This window comes from Eupeodes corollae, chromosome 2 (genome assembly GCF_945859685.1).
Source record: "Eupeodes corollae chromosome 2, idEupCoro1.1, whole genome shotgun sequence".
Lineage (NCBI taxonomy): Eukaryota > Metazoa > Arthropoda > Insecta > Diptera > Syrphidae > Eupeodes > Eupeodes corollae.
This window is the reverse complement of record NC_079148.1, coordinates 105266061-105293001: the sequence shown is the minus strand read 5'-3', so window position 1 is coordinate 105293001 and position 26941 is coordinate 105266061. Positions and strand designations below refer to the sequence as shown.

The window sequence follows — 26941 nt, the reverse complement described above, 5'->3', positions numbered from 1 at the left end:
GTATGTTGGACTGCACTGGAGAAAGTCACATACTACGGCAAACTAACGCACTGCATGTCTCTGCATAAGCGGTTCATTAAAAACCACACCCTTAGCAGCGTTAGACACTCCTCCATCTGACACCCCTCGACATATTCAGCAAACAAGTGGCAGCGAGTACAGCTATAAGACTCAACGCCTTATCTCAATGGACCAACAACAATGTTGGGCACTCCATCATTTTGAACCTCTTTGGTTTTATACCAAAGTAAATAGACTACACTATTCCGAAATCCCAATTTGAAAAAAAACTTCTAGGTATCCATTCCATCCAGAGTTGAATGGGAAGACAAAAAACTCCTGGATGACAAAAGCTTTCACTTTTATACGGATGGATCCAAGACAAATGAGGGAGTTGGTAGTGGTGTGTACTCAGAAAAGCTTAATCTAAGCATCTCAATCCGCCTCCCTAATCATTGTAGCGTCTTTCAATCGGATGGCGCAGCAATTTGGGTGCCGGGCCACAGAGACATCACGGGAAATTGTAGAGCAATAAAATAAGGGCCTGAACTACACTGTGATAATTTATGTTTGTCTTTCTAATTTATTAGTCTCTTGTTTTTAATGTTAATTTATTAAATAGTTTAAATATTTTTCTTTCATTTTCCTTTTTAAAACAAAATAAAAATAAGATTTAAAAAACAAAACAATGTAAAACACAACAACAAATAAACAACATAATCATAATAAAAACGCCTGAAGAAGTCGTGAGTAGCGACGAAACGTTGGGTAAAAGATGAAATAAAGTTTTTTATTTGCATTTAAAATCAATTGACCATAACAGCCTGCATTACCAAACATAAATCTACAATATTGTAGAGCCGCTGAACTCGCAAATGGAACCGCCATGCCTATTTCACCTGAAAGGGAGGAGATAGGTATACCGATAGCTACATGTAAACTTATGCTAAAAGAAACAGCTTTTGCGATAGCAAACTCTAGGTGGCACAATTTACCAACATGCAAAGCCAAAAAACTCATATGGCCTTCACTGGACTTAAAGCGCTCTAAAGACTTGTTATCTCAAAGCAGACTTCATATTAGCTCCCTAATAGGTGTCCTTACGGGACATTGTCTTATAGGCAGCCACACAGTACGACTTGATGTACCCTCAAATGACTTCTGCAAGAGGCAACAATCTCTCACCTTCTCTGCACTTGCCCTGCTCTTTCACTAAGACTCAGACTTCACCTGGGAGACTACTCTTTTGATAATCCCAGATTCATGTGGTATCACGATGGGCCTTTTCTTTTGGCCTTAGTGTGTGGATTCTGAATCCGCAGCCACTATAACCTAACCTAACCTCAGTCTCATTGATGAAAGTGTCATCCATGGATGACAAAACAATGCTGTTTAGGTCAGAATTTATTGAACTTATCATATTTTGTCGTTGCAGTTCCACATCAGATGAAGAGGGATGTGAGTCTAAACACGAATATGAAAAGCTAAGAGTACTATCGTCAGCGATACAATGTATTGGGTTAGATGTTGCAGACAAGAGATCCTTAATAAAAATTAGAAAGAGTGTTGGAGATAGGACAGAGCCCTGGGGCACAGCATTTATTTTATGGTTTTCAGACTTGAATCCATCCAATACTACTTGTATTAAACGATCCGAAAGGTAATTACTAATCCAACGAAGCAGGGATTCATGAAAACCGAAAGCACGCATTTTTGATAAGAGATCCTGATGCCAAACCCTATCAAATGCTTTTTAAATATCTAGGGAAATAATCTTACTTTCTCTAAAGCGATGTAAAGATTTGCTCCAGTGGACCTATTTCTTCGAAAGCCGTACATTAAGAAGCTTTCGATCTTCAAGATATTTTTTGAGCTGATAATTAATCAGCGTTTCCATGACCTTGGAAAGAAGGGACGTAAGCTGGTCGGTAATTAGACGGTGAGTAAGATTCGGCTTTTTTGGGATGGACTGGATAAATGCAGTTTTCCCTCCTCTCGGAACGAGACCTGAGTAGAACAGATTAAAAAGAAAAGCTTACACTGTGGTTTTGTCAGCGTTGAAGAACACCTCTTCAGAACAATAGCGGGGATACCATCCGGATTAGCGGATCTATGTGTGTTTAGATCTCTTATAAGATTGGTCCCATAGAATCGGCGGAGTCATAGAACTTACTGGCAGCATAGAATTGGCGGCTAAATGCTTATCAAAGAGATTAGCTTACTCTAAAGAGCTCACAAAAGGAGTATCAATGACAACAAGCGTAGGAACAGAGGAAAAGGAATAATTCCTCATTCCATACCCTTTTGTATTTTTTGTAAATATGGTCGGTACATCAAATATGAGCGTTGCCTTCCTGGATTGACTGAACTTCTTCCGGCTTTCCCCAAAAGAGTTGGCTTTATAGTAACGGAAACTTACTTTTTTGACCCTAATAACCTCTTTACAGCTAGCATCAAACCATGCGTTTTCCTTAGGTATGATGCTTTTAACCCTGTTCGGGATAAAAGTTCTCATTCCCAGGAGAATTAAACTTGTGATCATATTAGCGCTGCCAATACTCATACATTATGCACCTAAGACTTGGGTGGTTAGTAAAAGGCACGTAATCCTCTTAGTCGCGTTCGTGGGAAAAATCGAACGGAGTACCGATAACCACGTATGGGAGGAAGGATAATTCCGGAAAGCGTGCTATCATGAAGTGAATGGATTCAACCTTCGATACAAAAGTTGGTTTTTGATATGTCACTTATCTGGCGGAAGTAACGACTTGATTTTATATGACAAGTTTCCCGAACAAATATTGACATAGTAATTTGAATTAAAAAATGAGTGCAGACAGAAATCTAAAACTAAAAAGCTCAACAATCAAATACTATTTTAAAAATATGATACATTAAACAAATACTTAAAATTAAAATTTTACTTACAGTTCTTCAATGTCTTTTGTGTCCTGAATAGCTGTTGGGCCGTTAGATAATACAGTCGCATTTGTGACAGACTCATTGTCCTTAGTCCTCGTCCAAGCATCATCTTCGAAATTATTCGAGTTAGTTTGTTCAGCTGTCATACTGCCAAAATTAGCCTCTGCATCGTCCTCTTCAAAAGGATCAATCGATGTTGTCTTCTCGACATTGGCATTATTATCAAATTCTGATTGTGTTAGCGACGATGGTGACGTAGGAATAAAAGATAAATTAACGGCGGGGGCGGCATCATTAATGGAAAATATTAAATTTTCCTTATCATTTCTATCGCTAATACCCATATCATTGCTAAATGCACTGAAATGAGCATCGAAATCAGCAAAGTTATCTGTTGGAAAATCAGCCCAACCACCACCAATTGACGCTGAATTTTGTTGATTACAATCTGAAGAATTCTCTTGGCCAATTAGTGATAAATCAATAAACGGATCACCTCCTCCACCACCCCCAGCCGATGTAGATCCAGCATCCCAATGACTAAAGGAGTGCAATGACGATTGATTCTTTGTTTCGGAAGCATTCAAAAGTTGATCAATAAACGCATCAAAGTACACGTCCTCCGTCTATAGAGACGGAGAATCTTTTAGAATTGTATAAGAATGCAGAAAAAAAACCAAATGAGATGGAGAACGATATTTTGAAATGATATTGAATTTTTTTTTTGTTTGGGAGTTGGCGATATCTTACCTCTAATATTTCAGTTATTGGATCTTCATCCAAATTGATGTATAAATTGTTTCTGAAAGAAATTAATAATATATTTTTTTATTTTATTAACAATTTAGTGTAAGTGTAAGTCTCTCTTTCATATTTATAACTTACAATGATGCTGCAAAGTCACTAAGTACTTCGGTGTTGAAATCATCAGATAGAAACTCTTTAGGCAAATGTTGACTATAATCAACCGACTCTTGAGCATTGCAATTAGCTAACATTCGATTTTGTAAAGCTAATGCCAAGGTGAATTCACCATCGTCCGGTTGGACTAGCAACTGCCACTGTTCTAGTTCAGTATCACTTAAATTACTTTCAATTAAGGCACCGATATGATCTGATTCTGATATACATGCGGTAATATGTTTAAAAATTTTCATTAAATGACCCATATAGCCTAAACGACGTCCATTTTCAGCTTTTCTATAAATAAAATTAATTAATTTAGTATTAGTTGGTGTATTTGTATAAATATATATATACAAAAAATTGACGTTCAGAAGTAAGAGAAGAGTAACGTGGGCTGATAAGTTGTAATGATCTGACAGATGAGGTTCGTTATATTCTGTCGAAGAGATAGCGAGGTGTCTGTGAAAGTAGTAGAAAGTAGTCGGAAAATTGAGCATGCTTTCAAATGAAATGTTGAGAAAATGACTTGACATTTCTGAGATGTGATCATATCTTCGAAGTCCAAAAAAAAGCGGCCCGCAAAAAAATGACGCAGGGCTTCATAAATCTTACCAATTATGGTGTTAATGTGGTTGTCCCATGTTAAAAAACGATTAAATATTATTCGTAATTTTTAGCCGTCTCAACGAATTCTATCGGGGTATGGTTCATGACAATACGAGGAAAGTAAGACAGATTGGGAAATAACTATATGTTAAGTCTTCAAAGGATTTAGTTAAAGCATATTTGCTGAGGACCAATTCTTTGTCCTTTCAAGATCCTCATTTAAGCATTCAACGTAGTGTTAAACTAAGGGGACAATTTAAGTAAAGCTGCACATCATCGGTGTACAAAGCTATGGAACAAAATTGAATTATGTATGAACATTGAAAACAACAATGGACCAAGAATGGAGCCTTGCGGAACGCCATTTAAATTCGGTAGGAAATTTGATAGCGACCCATTTATTTCCACAGCTTGTGATCTACTTGTAAGGTATGAAAAAATTAAGTTTGCTGCCGTAGAAGAAAAATTAAATTCGTTAATAAGTTTACTGCGTAATAATGTGTGGTCAACTGAATCGAAAGCTTTCGAAAAATCTAAGAGGACTAAAAATGACACATGATCTTTATACATTGACATCCTCAAGCCTTTAATAACATTGATTGTTGGCATTAAGAAAATTATTTAATTGTTTCTGAATGAGTCTTTCAAAGACTTTAGACAAAAAGGACAAAATAGTAATTGGCCAGAACTCTATCCCTTTGAAATTTGTTGGTAAGATTTTTGCTAGCTTCCATTGCATAGGAAAGTGACCAGACACGATGATGAAGTTAAAAATATGGGTTATGTATGGTAGAAGAATAGGCAGTAAAATTTGGAGAAATGATGGATGTATATCGTCAATGCCAACGGCTTTTGATTTAATTGAGAGAATTGATTCAACAACATTGGCAGAGTCGACGGAGGAAAAACCGAAACCAGAGATGGTAACTGGTTCTATAGACGCAGGCCTAGTAACTTCATGGTAATGGGAATTTGAAGAACTTGAGGTTTCAACAGAAGAACTAAAAAATCTTTCGTTCAGCACATTTTTATCTATTTCAGAGCTGAGGTAAAATTTACTCTTGGATAAACTAAAGTTTCGCAGACTTGCCCATAATTCATGATCACAAAGGATAAGCTACAATGGGCTCCCAACAGCTTCAAACCATTTAAAGCTGCAGGACCAGATGGAATAATACCAGCCGAAAAGGCTTCTGATATAAATGCACCAATCCTTGAGGCACTTTTTACCAGCTATCTTTACCTGGTCCATGTTCCCTCGCCATGGAGAGAAGTTAAAGTTGTTTTTATACCTAAAGCTGGTAAATGCTCCCAAGTCAATCCTAAAGATCTACGACCTATAAGTCCATCATCATTCCTTCTTAAGACCCTTGAAAGATTGATTGATATCCATTTAAGGGCACGTATCGATACAAGACTTCTGTCTTCGTCTCAACATGCCTACTGTAAAGGTAAATCGGTGGAAACAGCGTTACACACTTTAGTACGCACCATCGAATATTCCCTCCATCATAAAGAGTTCACTATGGTTGCTTTCCTTGACATCGAAGGTGCCTTAAACAACGTGGACACATCTGCAATCACTTCTGCACTGACATCTCTAAATGTAGAGAGTTCGCTTCGGGAGTTAATTTATTTAATGCTTACTAGCAGAATAATTAACTCAAAACTGGGCAACTCTTCTAGCAGACGATTCGTTAGTAGAGGGACACCGCAAGGTGGTGTTCTATCCCCTCTCCTCTGGAACCTAGTGGTGAATGAAATCCTAACTAGTCTGGATGCGGAGGGTTTCAGAGTGATAGCCTATGCGGACGACGTTGCTATAGAAGTTTCAGGAAAGCATCTTAATATCCTAAAAGAACTCTTACAAAATGCCTTGGACAGACTAATACTTTGGGCTGATCGGTGTGGACTGGGTGTTAACCCACACAAAACCGATCTGGTCTTATTTTCGAGGAGATACAAAATTCCATTTGCCAACCCTCCTTACATTAAAGGAATCCAATTAAAATTCTCAGACGAGGCTAAATACCTAGGTCTTGTCTTAGACAAAAAACTAAATTGGAAACGCAACGTAGAGGAAAGAGTCAAAAAAGCTACTGTAGCTCTCTTTTTTTGCAAAAAAGCTATTGGTAATAAATGGGGTTTACAACCAAGAATCACGCATTGGCTTTACCTATCGGTAATCAGACCGATTTTAACGTACGGTGTGGCAGTATGGTAGACTGCTTTAGAGAAAGGTATAAACAGGGATAAGTTAAATAAAGTCCAACGTTCAGCCTGCCTATGTATAAGCGGATCGCTTCGCACGACCCCATCTGCGGCACTGGACACGTTGCTCTACCTTAAACCTCTTGACATATTTAGCAATCAAATAGCTGCAAGCTCTGCTATTCGCCTCAATGCTTCGTCGCAGTGGACTTACAACAACATTGGCCACTCCGTAATTCTAAGGTACTTAGAATCAATTCCAAAGCACACAGACTACACCATCCCCCAACTACAATTCGACAGGAACTTCCAGATTTGTATACCTACCAGATCTTTTTGGGAGGATAGGACATTCTTGGAGGATGAGTCAATCCATTTTTACACAGATGGATCAAAAACCAAAGAAGGGGTTGGTGGAGGTGTGTACTCTGAACGACTGAAATTAAGTCTCTTATTCCGCCTTCCCAATCATTGTAGCGTGTTCCAGGCGGAACTTTTGGCGATTAAGGAAGTCTTGTCTTGGCTCAAAGAAAACGTGATATCAACATCTGATATCCGTATTTTCTCTGACAGCCAGGCCGCTATCAAATCTCTGGACTCTGTCTCTACAAACTCTATAACAGTCCATAACTGTCGATCATCTCTAATGGAGATGGCGCAACAGTTTAATATTCACCTTTGCTGGGTGCCGGGCTATAGAGACATTCCAGGTAACTGTAAGACAGATGAACTCGCCAGGAACGGTACAGTACAGCCCATTCTACCACGTTTGACAAGTACTGGCATACCAATCGCTACTTGTAAACTGTTGCTAATGCAAAACGCTGCGAGGAGGGCAGGCACCAGGTGGAACAACATCACTACGTGTCAAGCCACAAAAAACATCTGGCCAACACTGGATTTAAAACGTTCAAGGTGCTTGCTCTCTCTAAGGAGATCGCATATAAGCTCGATAATAGGTGTCATAACCAGACACTGTCTAGGAAAGCACGCCACGAGACTAGGCGTATTCTCAAATGACGAAGCAAAAGCTGTATGGACGAGGAAGAGGAAGAAACGGTTCTTCATCTTCTCTGCACATGCCCTGCTCTAGCTCGAAAACGCAAGAATTACCTAGGAGAATTCTTCTTTAACGATCTTAACGATCTAAATCATACCGGTATAATCAGCCTCTCACGTTTCGTAACGTTCCATTGAGATTCATGTGGTATCACAATGAGCCATTAAACTGGCCTAAGTGTGTCCGTTTCCATCTTGGACATCCACTATAACCTAACCTAACCTAACCTGCCCATAATTTTCGACCTCCTGGCGAATAGCTTAGGTAATTTGAAAAACTACGCCTTTTGGCATTTCTTATTTCGGTCACCACTTTGTTAAGTAGCGAGCAGTAAGTGCGCCTACTCGATATCGTACCCAAGCCTTATATGCAAGATCTCGCTTTATCATAAGGGAACGGATATACAACGTTAACCAAGGTTGATTTCCCGCTTCTACGACTTTTGATCGTACCTGAACAAAGTTATCATACAACCTCTTAACATTTTTGTTGAGAAAATCGACTTAAAGATCTGACGAGGGCAGGTGATAGATGGTACCCCAATTTATGATTTTAGCATTTACCTCTAACGCTTCAATATCAATACTTCGAAAATCCCTGAATTGGAAACTTTGAGTAACGACCTATAACTCAAAGTCATAAGTTAAGTAAATTAAATCATGTCGTAATGTACAACCTTTCTTAAATCTCTCACCCAGAATAGGTCTAAAAGAGAACTTGTGTTAGAAAAATGAGTAGGTAGAATAGAGTTAACGGGGTGTAAACTGAAGGTGCGTAACCTATCCAGCAGATCGTTTTGGGTTAGCAAATTACTATTAAAGGTCCCAACCAGAATTTTACTTTGAGCGCCTACAATTTATATAAACAGATATTCCAGGCAGACGGCAGAATAAGCCATGTCATTATTCTTAAGAAAAGAAATATTGTTAATCAAAAATTTTTGTAAATAAAGAAGTTATCTATCTATCTATCTATCTAAACAGATATTCAATTTCACTTCCTTGTTCTGAACTTCAACGGAGTTTACATGGTATGTCGCAACGAACAAATATTGCAACACCCATCCACGGTCAGCTCTGTCATATCTAAATGGTTTTTGATATTTTATAATATATTAAATAAATAAAATAATTAAATAATGGAAAACTCGTTAAGAACGTTGGTCATCTGAACATTTATTGAATTCGAATGTATTTAAAAAAACAGAAATAAGACCTGAATTAATAATGGATTTACGATTCCGATACAGCTTCGAAGACCCTGAATTTACCTTAATGTGTAATTTCCTTATTATTAAAACATTGCTTCCATGCTACGTTCATAGCTGTTTTCACCTTAACAAGTTTGTCAGTGAGATGTTCCTCAACTTTTCGGGCCGTTCTGTCCGCCATTAGATCGTCGGCGTACGCAATTGCCTTTGTAAGACTACCTATTAGATCGCTGGTGTAAATGCAGAAGAGAATCGGCGAATTCACCGCTCTCCGTTGAAAACTATTGCTAATTTGGAATGTTGTCTTAGAAGTTACATTGCCACTTTTGACAACAAACTTTCTACCGTTAAGCATATCATAAAGTATGTACAACAATGGCTTGCTTATGCCAAGGCTGCTCAGTTTTAGGTAAAGACCCTCTAACCATACGGTGTCAAAGGCCTTTTCCAAATCAACCAGAACAGCACCTGTGCATTGTTGTTTTGATTTATTCCATTGGATATCAGAAACAAGTTTAGACACAGCATGAATTGTGTCATGGCCCGCCTTTAACCCGAACTGCTTATCCGGAATTATTTTGTTGTCAGAGCACTATTGATGATCTTTTCGAAAACTTTGCATCCAACGCTCTAACCATCATGCCACGGGTACTACTAAGAGTATAATTAAGGACCTATAAACTTCTAGCTCAAGACTTTACATGACATTGATTTTGAAATATTCGTGCATTTCAATTTACTCTAGAAGTTAGCTGCATTTTAAAGTTATGAATTAACTGAGTCTAAAAAGGTCATCATGCCACGGGTACTACTAAGAGTATAATTAAGGGCCTATAAACATCCAGCTCAGGACTTTACATGACATTGATTTAGAAATATTCGTACATTTCAAATTACTCTAGAAGTTAGCTGCATTTTAAAGTTATGAATTAACTGAGTCTAAAAAGGTTGAAATATCTTTTAACCAGAAAATGAGTTGCTACTCGTTAAAAAAGAAATTAAATTTTGTAATATTTGTTTCTAATTTCAAAGAAATTCTCACTTCGAATACCCCATTGTATTTTATGTTTATTAATTAAACAAATAAAAAACAAATACTTACTGCATTTCATTGTTATGCATCCAGCAATCGATGAGCTTAGATATTATCTTACTGTTAACTATAACCTGCAAAAAATTAAAAAAAAAAAAACAAATTGTTAAATAACAATTTCTATTTTTATTTTGTTTTTGAGTCACTCAAATACTTACATAAGTTTGTAATGCGGATGGACTTTTATGATCTTTTGTCGTTGAATCAATTTCACCTTCGACATTATTACCATCTCCAATATTCACACGACTTTGATTAGTCTCATCCGTCATAATTTGATCATCATCGTTTTGAAAGGAACCATCTTTTGTTGTTTGGGTGCTGATGTTATTGTTATTATTGATACTGCTATTGTTAATACATCGGCTCGGAGTGAATACTATATGTAAACATTTTTCCACTTCACTATGTAAGAAATTATTCCAACAGTAGTCCTTAAACAATGCGAGTATTGTGTTGAAATAGTCAGTTTCACAAATTCTATAATCAAACAACAAACAAACAAAAAAATTATTATTTATTATTAGTTTAAACTAACTAAACAATTTGTTAGAGAATTCAAATTTAAAACTTACGCATTCGTGATATCTTCATTTCCAGTTTGTAGTAATACTGTAAAAAGTCGGCATATCTCCAGGCGTGTACTGCCAAATGGCGGCAGAATTTTGGCTCCATTTATCAACATATTAGGTTTCTTCAAAAAAAAAAAAAAATAGATAAACAAATAAACATTTAAAAAATAACTAGTTTCCATACAACAGGCGGGTTTCGAAGAATTTCAATAAATTCTTTGAGGCGTGGTCCAACCACACGAATCACAGTCGAAATAATGTTATCATGGTTATCTTTCTCCCTTTCTTGCATTATTCTTGCACGATCTGTTGCAGCAACATCTCTACATAAATTAAATAATATTTCATTTTCCAAAATTTAGGGCTAGCTTAAAAAAAATACTTACGCAAACACTACTGGCTTAACTAAAGTAAGTACAACCAAAATTCCTGATATAATTGCGTGCTCATTGACGCTTGGTTCCAAAATTACATTTAACAGACTGGTTATGGTTTCTTCACTTTCGATTAGTTGCAGTAAGGGATTACTTCCGGCAAATGCTGGCTCGAAAGAATCATTTTCCTGTTCGGTTTGTCGCATGGAACGACCTTGTGTGATTAACTCACAAAAGAATTCCGCTACGTTGGCATGTTTTTCTGATTCTTTGGCATCGCCTAGGGTTGCAATCAGTCTCTCCACTAGTCTCTCTTCGGTGAGCCACTAAAATTAATATCATTAAATATAAATATTCTTATATTTTTGTTGGAAAAATCTTACTTCGTATAAATTTTTCTTGAGGGCACCTCCTTCGACATCATTTAACATTTGCATTAACAAATCTGGCATAACTGGCGTGGCGAAATGCCGAAAAATCAATTCTAGGAAATTTCCTTGTGACTTAATGTATTCGATTAATTGTAGGCACATTTTCTGATACAAAAACCAATCCTGATAGAAATTTTTTGTGAAGAGCATACTAAAGGTTTTACTAAAAAACGAAGAAAGTAAGGGATTCAGCGGTGGTTTGTTTTCAAGATATGAATACAGTGTTTGTAGGATGTCATTGTCTGACAGAAGTTTTGCGTTTAAGGACGGTAAGCCGCTAAAAAATAAAAAATAAAAAAAAAGAAAGACAATTTGTTTTACTATATGATGGATATTGGGATAAATTAAAATTATATACATACAGAGTCAAAACCTCACAGGCCATATTGGCATGTCTAAATCGTTGAGCAAGCGGTAAGTCTTCTGATGGTTCTGTCGTTATCAATTCTACAAGCCGTTTAATTACATCTGGACGTGTGAAACTGTGAAATAAAAACAAGAGAATAGGATACAGAAAAAAGTAGGTAGTTTTCTATGGACTAAATATAGTTTTATATCACTCTTTTCAATTAGGCTCTTTTAGTTTATTTAAAAAAGTGCGAATAAAACAAGTTCTATCCCAATATTTTTTGCCCAACGTTCTATTACTTCTTCAGGGATATATATTTTACAATCTGTTAATATAATATTAAGTGAGTTTAATTAAATTAATTCTACATTTACATCTTCTTCCTTCACTTACTTAATTATTCAAAACATAATACACATTTAATTTTCTTCTGATCCTATTTATTTTTGTATTTTATTTAAAGTAAATGAGTATTATAAGAGAATACGCCTTATGAGGACGAGCTTAATGCAATTTGGGGTCTACGGTCAAGCTGCATAAGTAAATACTTCATCAGATGGTTCAAATATAGACAAAACTTGAAAATAATTTTGTATATACTTTATACTCCACACCCTTCTAAAAAACAAGCGTTTGCTTTTAAACAAATCAAAATGCCTAGTAGAGTTTTTTAAAGCTGTTAAGCATGTCAATGGTAAAAAAAATATCGCACTAAGCTTGCAAGCGGAACAACTTAAAAATCACTTTAAAAACTTGTTCAGCACAACACAAATCTCCCAGCCATTTCAATATGCAGCACCCTGGATTGTTGATGAATTCCTAGATTCACCGATAACTCTAAATGAGATTCAAAATGTAATCTTTAACTGTAAAAATAATAAAGCCCCAGGAGACGACCGCATTCCATTTGAATTTTTTAAGAACTGTACGAGTAAATTCTTTTCAGCGCTTGTATCTGAATTCAATCGCATTTTTGAAAATGCTGATATACCATTGCGACGGAAGCGAAGAAGATGGGTTAAGTGGTCAATGAGGGCAAGACCAAGTATATGCTGTCATCAAAAAAGGACACTGAACAACGACGTCTTGGAAAAAACGTCACCATGGACAGCTATAACTTTGAGGTAGTTAAGGACTTAGGCACCGCTATTAACACAGACTACGACACCAGCGCTGAAATCAAACGAAGAATAAAAAAAAACTCTTGCAAATCGCTGCTTCTTTGGAATTAGAAGGCAATTGAGAAGTAAAGTCCTCTCTCGAGCATCTAAAATCAGCATCTATAAGACACTCATCATCCCGGTTCTCATTTATGGCGCTGAGGCCTGGACCTATCAAAGAAAGATGAGAACGTCTTAGGATGCTTCGAGAGAAAAATTCTTCGGGTGATTTTCGGTCCCGTACGCATAAATGGGGAATGGAGGAGAAGATATAACGACGCACTGTACGGGTTGTACAGCGACAATAACCTAGTTAGCAGAATTAAAGTTCCACGGCTTAGATGGCTAGGTGATGTAGAGCGAATGGACATCAACGCTCCAGCCCGAAAGGTCTTCGAATCCAATCCCGAGGGACGGCGCAGTAGGGATAGACTGCGACTCAAGTGGCGCACCCAGGTGGGAGAGGACCTCAACCAACTTGGCGGGCGAAACTGGAGACAGCTAGCTAGGGACCGAGCTGGCTGGAGACGCATATTGGTTGAGGCCAGGTCCGCCCCGGACTGTAGCGTAAGTAAGTAAGTGATATACCAGGGAGTGAAAGGTGATTGTAATGACCCGACAAACTATAGAGGAATATCTTTTTTAAATACTTCAACCAAGCTTTTTGGTGCAGTGTTTTTTAACAGACTTATTCAATGGGTAGATAAGGAGAAAATCATTCATGAATTTCAAGCGGGCTTCAGGAAGAACTATTCCACAATCGACAAAATATTTACGCTAACTAACATGTTTCTAGAGAGACACTTTTCTATAAGCTATATGGATGTGGAATTTCGCCAAAAGTAATAAACGCTTTACGAGCAATGTATGCAAATAATATAGCTTCCGTTTGGGATGGAAACTTCTTGTCCGAAGGTTTTCAGACTACAATCGGTGTGAAGCAAGGCTGTGTATTGAGCATATTACTCTTTATACTATGTATATATAAAGGACATAACGAAGATCGTAAGAGGTGGGATTAAGATAGACCGAACAAGTATTCCAACCCTTATGTGTGCAGATGACATCGTTTTTCTCGCAGATACTGTAGAATGTATGCAGCTTATGATAAACCGGCTTGATGGGTACTGCAACACTTGGAATCTCTCTGTAAACCTAACGAAATCCAAAATTATGATATTTAGAAATGGTGGCGGAAGATAAAATCGAAATGAAAAGTGGACTTTGCAAGATAAACCCATTGAAATTGTTCTGGAATACAAGTACCTTGGAGTTCTTATCACCCCTAATGTTAGCTTAAACAAACATGTTCAGTTTGGGGCAAATGCATACGTAATAGACATGTAAGTCACAGTACTAAGCAACAGCTACTCCGATCGACACCATCCACAATTCTTTTATATGGAGCCCAAGAGTTGGGATACTGTTCATTTGAAGCAGTTGAAAAATGTCTGCTCTACTTTCTTAAGCGAATACTAGATTACCAAGCAGTACCCCCAACTACATGCTACATTTAGAAACGGGAACGGCTCCTATGTTTTTGAACACATTAAAAATGCATTTCAATTACATGATAAAAGCGATTGCAGTGGAAGAGAGGGTACATAAAAAAGTCCTGAAGCATATTATAAGAACAAAAGGAAATCTAATGCAAGTCTAGCTTCTGAATGTAGAGTAGCCCTTGACATTACGCCAGATCTTAATTCTGAATCTCTAGGAAGACAGTTTGATAACTTCTTAGAAAAAACTACCAACACTGTACATCAAAAATATGTCAATGAAGCCCAAGCTTCCCAATACAGGGTGTACTATAGCAAACTTAAATACAATCTTGAAGAACAAACATATTTTTTTAAGGTGCTATACAACTGATAAAATAAGCACTATTCTTAAAATGAGAGGAGGATTAGTTAATTTGAATTGCATTCCACACCGACCAGAACTACTTATATTATACAACATATGTAATATGAAAGTAAGGGACGAAGTTTTACACTTTCAAGCAATATGTCCAATTTTAAAGGTAATTGGAAAACAATTTTTCGATTCATATGTTCTGAATGACGTTGCTGCCATCGATATATTAAACGGAGAACAAGGCTGGGACCCATTGTACAAATATACCGTAAGTGCACATCACACTACAGAAAACGCATAATCGAAGGGGACCTCGATAGACTTAACATTTTATTTAAATCAATGCCAATCCAGTAGACGGCCTTGGGCCAAACCAAAATAGACTTAAAAAACTAAAATTGCTTGTAACTTTCATAATGAAATAAAGTCAATATTACTACCTTATATCCACATTTAAGTATGAATTAGAATAAAATAGATCATTAATCGTAGTAACAAATCTAAAAAACTGGACAGAAAAATAGATAACTTTAAGTGTGTTAAATAAATATTTGAAGGATACAAATCTACACTACCAACTTAAAAGCTAGGTCTTAAAAATGTTTAATATACCTCGAGCCAGATAGGATTTAAATGGAGATGCCGATGCCTATTGGTTTTAAAAGTTGAAATTTTTTAAGACTTAAGTTTTTGCGTTTTGTCTAACATGTTTCTACATTTTCAAAAAGCAAACACATTTGGTTCTCTGAATGTTTTAACTCATACCAAAGTGATGCGAACCAAATCGGATGTCGTTTGATTAAGAATAACAACTGGCTTAGTACAAGAATTTCTAAATGCTTATGATATGACATGAGGCATTGAGAGCAGTAATGGTGTAACCCTCATTTTTCCAATTTTGGGGTTATTTCACTAACATGGCCAAATCAATTTGCTCATATTTGTTCATAAATATAAACAAAATTGTTGAAACATTGTTTCTGCACTCAATTTTTCGTAGGACAGAAATGCCATAGTAACCCGCCGTTTACGGTGCCATTTCTGCACCAAAATTGTGCAGTAAGCTAAATCAATCAAAGACTCTTCATATAAATCACATTACTCCCGTCACAAGTCCGAAAGAAAATTTTTATCCAATGATCTTAACATTTCAAAAATGTATAATTTGTACAAAGATTCTCACACCAATCCGGTATCAGAGCCTGTACGAAGTCGTGCCATAAATACTGTTACAACTATTTGAACCTCTATAATTTGACATTCAGCTGCATACAACAAGTCACATTTATTGTTTTTAATAACTACTGTTATATAGGTTTAAAATAAAGTACAGTCTTAGTTCTACTTTACAAGTACAAAGATGGAGTCTTCAAAAGAAGAAAAGAGAATTGCAGTTGTTGCGCTGCATAAAGCTGGAAAATCTAATTCATTTATTTGCAAGTTGTTAAAAAACCTCGGTATTAATCGAATGTTTGTGTGGCGTACAATTAAACGTTATATGGATACCTTAAGCGTAAAAGATAAGCCTCGGCCCCGTCGTCCACGAAGTGCGAGGACAAAAAATGCAGTTCGCGCAGTGGCAGCTCGAATTCACCGAAATCCCCTTCGTAAGCAGAAAATCATGTCACGAGAGATGAATATTTCAAGAAGAACTATGTCGCGGCTAATTAAACATGACCTTGGGATGGGTGCCTACCGCCGAGTGACTGGGCAGAGATTAAACAATGCCTTGAAAAAAGTTAGGCTGGAAAGAGCAAAAGCATTGCTCAGACTTTACGGTGATGGAAGGTATCGTAAAATCATGTTTTCAGACGAGAAAAACATGAAGAAAAATACAATCGCCAAAATGACAAGGTCTATGCTTGGAGTTCACAGGAGGCAAAAGATAAAATTGGTAGCGTCGAAAGGGGCCACCATCCAAGTTCGGTCATGGTTTAGTGGGGAGTGAGGTACCAAGGCACCAAAAAGTTGTATTTTGAACAAGGTGTAAAAACGAAAGCAAAAAACTACCAAGACGTTTTAGGGAAAGTGGTGAAACCACTCAACAATACTCTATTCAATAAAAAGTGTTCGGGTGTTCCAGCAGTGCGCAGAGTTCGCAGTTGGGAATTTTCCTGAGGAAAAGGTGTGTGCTGCCATAGACGATTGGCCGAAGCTACTCAAGGCCTGTGTTAAGGCTAAGGGTGGCCACTTTGAGTAGCAAGTCAAAAATTTTGAATTCTTTTTTATATCATACTTAATAAAATTTATAACATATTTGATATTTGTCTTCTTTATTTTCAAAGAAAAATGTGTAACAGTATTTATGGCACGATTACGTATTCCGAAAGACTTTTAATTATGATTTCAACCTATCATTTTATGTTCCCATAAAAGATTCTTGCAAGAAATGTGACTTTCTTAACAATAAGCTTAAATTTGAGACAGGTCACGAGAAGCCTCAAATACAAACTTAACATGAACAACAAAGTGGAGTCGGTTAGAAATGGCATGAGAGATGACGCGGCAAAAGCAAAGGAATCTAATGACACTTACGGAATCGCATTTGATCTTATGAAAACCTTGCCAACTCTAGTCATTTCAAGGAGTGTGTGCTATTATAGATGCAACTAGCATGTGGGGCGTGTTGTAGGCGATCCACAACTTTACATTTGTAGCCGTATGCTTGGGATCGTTATCCTGTTGGAAGTGTCTACGATCCCAAGTTTCTCTGCACTTTGTCGTAAGTTTTGTTTTAAGATGTTCAAATAAACCGCCTTATACATAATTCCATCAATTATTGTCAAATTCCCGACACCACTGGATGACATACACCCCCATACCATTACACCACCGCTACCGTGTTTCACAGTTTTAATTATGTTTTTAGGCTTCGCCTTGTTTTCTCCACACTCTAATCCGCCCATTTGAGCCAAACATTTTGAATTTCGACTCATCGGAGAATATTACGTTGTCCCAAAATTCATTTGATTTATTTTTATAATCCTTTGCAAAGTCCAGTCTTTTCTTTTTATTTATTTCACTTACAAACGGCTTTTTACGAGGTGTGCATGACTTAAACCCAGATTTCTGGAGCGATCTTGCAACTGTCCACAGCAATCTTTGGAGCACTTTTGAATGGATCTTTTTTTATTATACTCGCGGTTTTTCGTTCATCTCTTTCTGTAAGCTTGCGCGGACGACCAGACCTGCCTTTATTTTCGTTTCGGTTTTCTTTATTGTAACGGTTAATCACATTTTGTATGGTAGATTTGGGTCGTCCAACTATTTTATTAATTTCCTCATAACTTTTACCTTGCTCATGGCAATTAATAATAATTTGACGCTCATTTACCGTTAATTCTTTTCTAACCATCGCTTTTTTGGTTTTAAACAACAAAATTTCTTTAACCTTAACCTGCACGACCGATCGCTTTGTACTGATTGACACACACATGTCATATTACAAGCTTCATGCAAAAAAAAACAAAGCCAACAGGACAGTTACAAATTCAAACAGTTAAAACTAGTAAAGTGCAGGAGTACCTAGACTTTTGCACTACTTTTTTTTATAGGATTCAAGGTTTTATTATTTTTTGCTAGAAAAAGGAATTTGTTTTTGAATTTTCTCTATTGGTAAAACAAAGAATAAGGTTTTATCATAATACATAATTTGATGCATGAAAATTAATTCCTTAAGTTTTCTTTTCTTTCAAAGCTTTTAATGAGAAGTTTAATGAAATATATTATAACGTTGATATTGAAGGCCTTTTTGTTTTATTTGGAGAGCACTGCTATTTTTATGACCACAACTGTACATTATTGATTTGGTCAGCTGTGGGTATAAATATGTTTTTCTATGCCTTGAACTACGTGTTGTTGAAAAGTTACTTATTATTATTATTATTATTATTATTATTATTATTATTATTATTATTATTATTATTATTATTATTATTATTATTATTCCAAGCTTTATTCACTCATTAATACTTTAAAATTTACAATAATTTATAATTACCATTTGATTGAATATACATATTTACATTACATTTAAACAAGTATGTGTACGTAAAATTAATTAAATTACAAGAAACAAATAATTCAATGAAGGTTTAAAATTAATTTAAATATATACATTATTTGAAAAGAGAGGTATAATTTTAGGTTATCTGAGCATAAGCCTCCCCCAGACTTCTCCATCTTCTTCTATCTAGTGCTTCTCTCCAATAAAGTGGGCATATTTTTCGAATGTCATTCTTCCAGCGTTTATGTTGTCCACCTACGCTTCTTTTGCTTTCTAAGGGTATCCATTCGGTTACTAATTTTGTCCATCGATTATCAGGTGTACGTATTACATGTCCTGCCCATTCCCATTTGAGTTTCTTAAGCCTGTGTCTAACGTCTTCAAAATTAGTTTGACTTCTTATAATCTGATGGTTAATTTGCTGGGCAATATGAACGTTCAAAATAGCTCTCTCCATTGCTCTCTGACATGATTGGAGTTTCATTTCAGTGTTTTTCGTGACTTGCCAAGTTTGGGACCCATAGGTGAGGACTGGAATAACTGTTGAGTCAAACACATATTTCCTTGTTTTATTCGAAATATTCAATGTAAGAAGATGCTTAACGTTCCAGAACTGCCTCCAAGCGTTCGTCATTCGCTGCTCTATATCCTTTTTTTCTTTGTCTTTGAATGAGATAATCTGACCAAGGTATGTGTAGTCTTCAACGTATTCTAGTATATTGTTATTAAAACTAACTGGATCATAAGCACCATTTGTCATAATTTTAGTTTTCTGTTGATTTGTTGACAACCCAATATTTTCGCATTCCGAGTATAGTTCGTTTAGCATCGTTTGAAGTTCTTCACTGCTGTTTGCGATAATTATAATGTCATCGGCAAATCGGAGGTTTGAGAGACATTTGCCATTTATCTTTAATCCTTTGTCTTCCCAGTCTAGCTTTCTAAATACTCCTTCTAAGGCTGCGGAAAACAGTGCTGGTGAAATTGGATCTCCTTGCCTAACACCTCGCGATATTTTAAAATCTGATCCGATGCATTCCGTTCTTATGTGGGATGTGCTCCTGTCATACATTTTCTTTAGGATTCGAACTATTTTTTCGTCTACACCTTGATTGAGAAGCGCCTTCCAAATAAATCTTTGCTCTACTGTGTCAAAGGCTTTTGCAAAAGTTACTTAATGGAACTACAATATTTTGGATTCCAACTTAACACTAAAACCATTTTTGAAAAGCCGATACACCCAAAATAATTTACTGTTGGGTGCGGATTTTGACCCATACATAGTTGGGCAATTTTTCTTCGAAAATGAGCAAGGACTGGTCGTTACAGTCAATGGCTTATCAAGCTTTGTTGAATGAATTTTTGTTCACAACAATTGAAGAGGAGGATATTAGCAACATTTGGTTTCAACAGAAAGGCACTATGTGCCACACAGCTGAAGCTACCCTCATGCTTTGCTTCCAGTTTAAAAAAAAGTTATTTTGCGTCCCATATAATATAAGGCCTATTTATGTATTCATTTAAATATTATCTTCAGAAACTCTCATTAACAATTCTCTTCCTATAATTTAGAGCCAGTTTGCAGTACATATACAGTTTTTTAACGTCGCCTTCGTTTAACAATGATACAATTTCATTTTCGTTCAAAAATCCCGTTATAAGAACATTTCTCCTGATGTCTTTAAGAATTGGACATTTACTGATGAACTGAAATACATCTTCTCTCACTTGTAGATTTCATAAGGAGCAATATATTGGTAAATGAAGTTAAGAGGTACGAGTTTACCACGCAGCTTTACCATCATTGAAATCTCATCTACGCTGTATTCATCCCGGAAATAGTTCTTCGCCTCCAAATTGTGATTGAGTTGACTGTAAATTGTCCTGTGCAGAGACCTAGTTCCTTCAATAAGGCATTATTCCCCATAACATATCATTCACTTTTACAATTAGGTGGTACAGTGATTCTTTCCATTGATTGAAATCAAAGTTATCTATTTTAAGGTCCATGTCACTCTCCCTAGCAATTTTCATCCATTCTGCATACCATCCCGACCTCTCTCGAATAGTTTGAAGTTCCACTATCTTCGGTAACCGGTAATTATCCATATTCATGATTTTGAGCACACAATCAATCTATATTCGAAGTGTTCGTACAAAGAATGGCTGCAATCCCGTTTCCAACATAACTATATAGTTCGACGTATTTGGTGACAGCCGGAAGATCCTTTTAACGTAGAAGCGTAACAATTTTTCCACATCTTCACATTGCTTTGCTCCCCACACTTGAGCTGCATAGAATAAGATTGAACTTGCTACTGCCTTAAAAACAGTTTACGTACTGCTGTGTGCAATATTTCTGTTTGAGAAACACCTACTCAAAGATGCGCTGATGGCGGCTTTTGCACTTGTACGCTTTTCTCTCAGATGTGTTTCCATATTTAAATTGTTTTGTCAAAATCACTCCAAGGTGTTTGAACTCTTTGACAATCTCTACATTTTCACCGTTGTAGTAGTGATTCTGGAGATGGCGCGAGAACCACAATATCATAAGCAAACAAGATATCTTTAATTAATTCTCCCGGGTCTTCGATACCGCAATGCTTTTCAGAACAAAGATATGACCAATTGTTGAGTAACCGGATCTAAAGCCTGCCTGAAATTCTTTCAACAGCTTATTTTCTTCAATCCGTTTATTGAGCCGTGTTTAGAGAACAGCTGTAAATATTTTATAACACGAATTTAAAAAGGATATTCCTCGATAGTTCGATATCTCAGACTAGTGGATCGGAAAAATGATTGATTCCTTAAATTCTTGAGGAATTGTAAACTGCAGTAAGCTCACTTATTAACTCAACGGTTCCATATTAAAAAATTCCGCTGGTATCCCATTGGAGCCTCCCGCTTTTCCATCCTTTATTTTTTTCATTGCTGCATCTACCTCTTCGTTGGTTATGTCTGTGTCCAAAACTTCACTATAAATACCCGGATGTGCAAAATGAAAGTTGTTTCCTTCATGAATTGGGATACTTACTTACTTAAGGTGGCGCTACAATCCTGTGTGAACTAGGGCCTCACCCAACAAACTTCTCCATCTAGCTCGGTCCCTAGCTAGATGTCTCCAGTTTCACGCTCCAAGTTGGGTGAGGCCACCTTCCACTTGCGCGCGCCACCTGATCCACGGTCTTCCTTTACTGCGCTGTCCTGTGGGAGCGGATTCGAAGACTTTCCGGGCCGGAGCATTGGTTTCCATGCGATCTACGTGACCCAGCCATCTTAGTCGTTGGACTTTTACCCTTCTGGCTAAGTCTACGTCGCTGTACAGCTCGTCGTTCCATCTTCTCCTCCACTTCCCTTCGATGCATACGGGACCGTAGTTCACACGAAGAACTTTTCTCTCGAAGCGACCCAAGGTGCTTTCATCCGCTTTTGTCATGGTCCATGCTTCTGCACCGTATAGGAGGACGGGGATGATAAGGGTCTTATATAGCAACACTTTGGTCCCTCGAGAGAGGACTTTAACACTCAATTGCTTTCTTAGTTCAAAGAAACAGCGGTTAGCAAGAGTTATTCTGCGTTTGATCTCAGCGCTGGTGTTGTTTTCTGCGTTTACAGCGGAGCCTAGGTAGACGAAGTCCTTGACTACCTCAAAGTTACGTCTGTCAATTGTGACGTTTTGACCAAGACGTCGGTGTTGTAGGTCCTTTCTTGACGACAGCATGTACTTTGTTTTGCCCTCATTAACCGTTGTACCTATTTTTGCCGCCTCTGCCTCAATACTCACAAAAGCCCCATTGACATCACGCAGAGTTCTTCCGATTATATCAATGTAATCAGCATATGCTAGAAATTGGACAGACTTTTGAAAGATAGTGGTCTAGTGTTGACGTGTGAGCTCTGCACTATTCTTTTAAGCACGATGTTAAAAAAATCGCATGACAGCGCATCACCTTGTCTAAAACCTTTTTTGACATCGAAAGGTTCTGTTAAGTTGTTTCCAATCTTTATGGAGCAGCGTGAATTCTCCACGGTTATCCTGCACAAACGGACGAGTTTGGCAGGGATGCTAAAACTAGACATTGCTCTATACAGCTTGTAGATGCTGTCATATGCGGCCTTGAAATCGATAAAAAAAATGGTGGGTGTCGATTTGGTGTTCTTGGGTTTTTTCCAGGATCTGCCGTAATGTGAATATTTGATCAACTGTGGACTTTCCTGGTCTAAAACCACACTGCTAAGGACCTATCAGGTTGTTGACGATGGGCTTTAGACGTTCACATATTACGGCAGAGAAGATTTTATAGGCGATGTTAAGTAGACTGATTCGGCTATAGTTGGTGCAGTTTACAGGGTCTCCTTTTTTCAGGATGGGGCAAATAATACTGAGGTTCCATTCATCGGGCATGCTTTCTTCCGACCATATCTTACAGATAAGTTGGTGCATGCTCCTAACCAACTTATCTCCGGCTGCTTTAAAGAGCTCGGCATTCAAGCGTTGGGTTAGGAAATTTTTAAAATGGTCTGTCAAAAGCAAGGGGTTCAACTTGGAATGGATTTTAAAGGTTTCAAATTGTTCACCAACTTCCAAAAGTCATTCGAGTTCATACAATTTGATAACCGTCTAGTTTCTGTCTCAAAGTATTTTGTTTTGTTTTGGAAACACTAGGTCTTGTAATAGGTGTTTGTTTGAAGATATTGTCTTTTAAAGTGCTCATGGCTTGAGCGACGATAAGCTCTTAACCATCCAAATGATAACCAAATTAAAAGAAAAAGAATTTTCAAACTGTTACACGTTATTTTCTTTTATTCATTTAGTTTGGCGTTTTTCAGTTATTTGAAAGTAGCAAATACTAAGAACTCAGGGGCATACTACTGCAATACATTTTTGATCTATTGCAATCTTTTCTAACTTACTGCTTTAAGCCGGTAGTTAAGAGTTTTTTTTGTAGTAAAGCTTAGCTTTTCAACGACATATCTCGATTATGGGCAACAAGGAGATGAAATTGCCCGTTCGCCATTAAGAATTGTATTTTTTTTAGAATGAACACTTTCTGTATTGAGTGCAAAAGGCTTTCGGAATATTAAACAATAATTAAGTACATTTGTTATCAAAGTTTGATCAACTAAATATGTTAAAAAAAAACATTTCAAACAAGAGTATTCCATTATCTTCTTTACATTAATAATTGATATACCAACCTTATTTTTGGAAAGAAACATGATATCAACGTGTGAAGGAGATGCTGTGTTTTAATAAAACTTTAATGATGGCTATTTGTTAGGTTATTTTAAAGCCTTCTAGATGATGCTTGAATAATATTCCGTATAGAAAACCAACAAACTACTGTACTAATAAACACTTTTAACAATTGTTTAAGAATCATGGTCCGCTGAGTAATTTAATTTGTTGCGGTCACTGACTTTAACCCTTTCTTATTTATTCTGCAAAGTGTGTTACGTATATAAACTATACAAATAAATGTGTAGATACCTTTTAAGTTAATCAAAATGTAGTTGACTATTAAACTATAAGATAAACAAAGGTGAGCTTCCAATCAAGTCAACAAAACTAAAACACACATTTAAAAAGCACTTCGACGTTAGTTATAAGAGAACAAGGTATAAATACGGCAAGAAAAATAGACCCAATCTGAAACAATCTCCACTCTGATAGTGTTTCAATAGATAGATAACAAATAAGATAATATTTAGATAGGTAACTATTTTGTTCTTATACAAAAAAAAACCATACTCACTAGTTAATAATATTCTTTTGAGATTTACATTCCTGCAGAATATCATCTTCATCCAAAAACTCCTCCACAGTGACATTCTGCAAAGAGACAAAAACAAATATCACATTGATTCAACACGATTTCCAATTCTTGTTTGGTTTTTTCTTTTGCTTCGTTTTTGCATTCCCACATTTTCACTATGAATTTATTTTATTCTACCAGGAAGGTATAATTTTGTTGTTGTTCTTTTTGCAGAAACGTAAAACTTTGGCCAATGTAGTGTGGAAATTTATATTGAAAGCCTACGAGTACGTTGGCCGAAAAGTGTAGTAACCTCACCTCCTTCTTTAAGAGCGCCTCAATGTTCTGTGACGGTGTGTAGGCCTTGTCCCAAAACATAATTCGTTCGTGTATTTCTTCTTCTTCACAGCTCCTCCTCTTGATTCACAGTTGTTGAGTTTCTTATTTTATATTTTTTTTGTATTATTAAACACAATAAAAAGTTAACTTTGTGCAGCAACCTATAAGAAAGACAAAAATGAATTATTAAAGATGCGTGAAGTTCAGAATTATTTTATAGACCTAATTAAGTTTAAATATGTAGTGCACTTAAGAAAATTGTGCAAAAAAAAGAAGATAATCGCAAAGAAAAGGTTTACTCCCAGCGAATTTCAATTTTCATTTACACAAATTAATCCCTGATTGAATTGACACAATACAAAATAATTGCTATAGGCATTTGATTAAACTAAAACTACCTGTTTTGTGAGTTAGTTGAGTTTCAGTTAATTCTAATAAGCAGGAAGATTTTCATTCTACTTTTAATTGTTGAGCAAGAAAAAGAAATTTTTGTTCACGTCGTAGTCGAGTCGAGGGAAGAAAACTCATCTCAAATTTTTTGACAAGAAATAATTGAAGAAGAAAAATCCCTGCGAATCAACAAGATTATAGTTGTCTCATATTTGTTTGGAAGAAATATCCCTGTCAGTTTAGTGTTCTTAGATTGGATGGTAAAATGGTATGAATGGTGAACGCGGGAAATTTGAATAGAAACAGATATGTACAGTGTTACATTGAAATCTTATAATTTTATCTCTTAAAATTAAACAAAAAAGGAAAATGAGGCATAAATGATAATAAGAAAAAAAAGCTTAAATTTATGAAATAAAAAATTACCTGCATAAGATTCTTATGTCGAAAAAAACTGCGGAATGGTAAAGTAGAAAATAGTAAATATGTATATAAAGTACTTCACATCAGTCAGTTGAATAGGAAATTTCAATGCAAATTGCATTTAAAAAAAACATAATTCCAAAAAAGAATCAGCCAAAAGTAGAGACAAGAAATTTGAAATCAACAAAAGAAAATTCCTTTTTTCAAATAATAAGATTTCATTTTGGTCGTCACTTTTAAAGCTATCATCTGCTGACATTTTGAAAGTGCAAACTATAATATTACTTAAAACAAAACAATAAATCCTTTAACAACGCTCTAAAATACTTGAAACTCACTAAAAAAATGGTTAATGTTTTGCGTTCCAAAAGAACAATATACTATGTTATTATTTATTCCAAGTTCTAAGTTTCGAAAGTTTCTTCGCTTCGAAGAGTTGATCATAGATCTTTTTTCTTTGGATCAACGTAAAAGACAAGTCGATTTAAGACCTTAAAAATTCATCTTCCATTGTATAGACTTTTGATTAATTCAGATTCGTGAAGAATTAATCATGGAAAATTGCAAGACAAGGATATAATGCTGCAACCGTAATAATTCTGCTGATTTTGTTTTAAATTGTGAAAGACATACTTTTCTTTCTTTTAACAACAAAAAATCGATGCCCACACATTATTATGTCCCATCCCGCCTGCAGATTTGTGTTCTTTAAAACGTTTCTAGGTTTCGTATTTGTTAAAAAAAACTGACTGTTCAATTTGTATAAATAATTTACTGATTTTCGTAACCAATATTTTCTAAATTGGTTTGAAGCCAATATTTGAATCAAAAGTAATTTTTTACAAAATTTTAGCAGATGTCAAAAACGTAATTCAATACAATAATTATTTATTCGTAAAATATTCGATGTGACAATTATTTTCTTTTCAGTTTTTTTTGATTTATAAAAAAAAAAGTTAATTTAATTTTTTTCCAAAAATATACTTGTTTGGTATAACGTTAAAAAATATAAAATTAAAAAAAAAACGGCTTAACCAATTTCAATGAAATTTTGCATATACATTCGGTAGATCTAAAAATAGGTTTGTATCTATTTTTATATTCCTTAAGTACTATTGTTTAATTGCATCAACATCGTACACGGTGCAACGATCTTACTTCAGTGACGCTATGAACAATGAAACATTGATTGATATTGAGGATCTTTGCAATATCATTGCCAACTTACCACTCAGTCATTTCGGTATGCATTCACGAAATCGAAATGCATGTGATC

The 26941-nt window shown here is 36.0% G+C and overlaps 1 protein-coding gene across 5 annotated transcripts in view; it reads right to left on the bottom strand.

Moving 5' to 3' along the window:
• The window catches only part of LOC129945430 (serine/threonine-protein phosphatase 6 regulatory subunit 3), a 32848-nt gene that overhangs the window by 2773 nt on the left and 3134 nt on the right, over positions 1–26941 (bottom strand). For 2 of the 5 annotated variants that reach the window (XM_056055186.1, XM_056055184.1), the window contains exons 2-13: positions 24832–25013; positions 24514–24590; positions 11748–11867; positions 11338–11662; positions 10967–11280; positions 10765–10903; positions 10584–10702; positions 10167–10488; positions 10018–10082; positions 3808–4122; positions 3673–3724; positions 2929–3548 (exon numbers count right to left, since the gene is read on the bottom strand). In XM_056055186.1, coding sequence (XP_055911161.1) covers positions 2929–3548; positions 3673–3724; positions 3808–4122; positions 10018–10082; positions 10167–10488; positions 10584–10702; positions 10765–10903; positions 10967–11280; positions 11338–11662; positions 11748–11867; positions 24514–24590; positions 24832–24891 — 2528 coding nt within the window. In that variant the 5' untranslated portion in view covers positions 24892–25013. Of the gene's footprint in view, positions 1–2928; positions 3549–3672; positions 3725–3807; positions 4123–10017; positions 10083–10166; positions 10489–10583; positions 10703–10764; positions 10904–10966; positions 11281–11337; positions 11663–11747; positions 11868–24513; positions 24591–24831; positions 25014–25074; positions 25194–25250; positions 25394–26941 lie in introns of those variants that run through there. The other 3 variants (XM_056055183.1, XM_056055187.1, XM_056055185.1) reach the window with 3 other exon arrangements.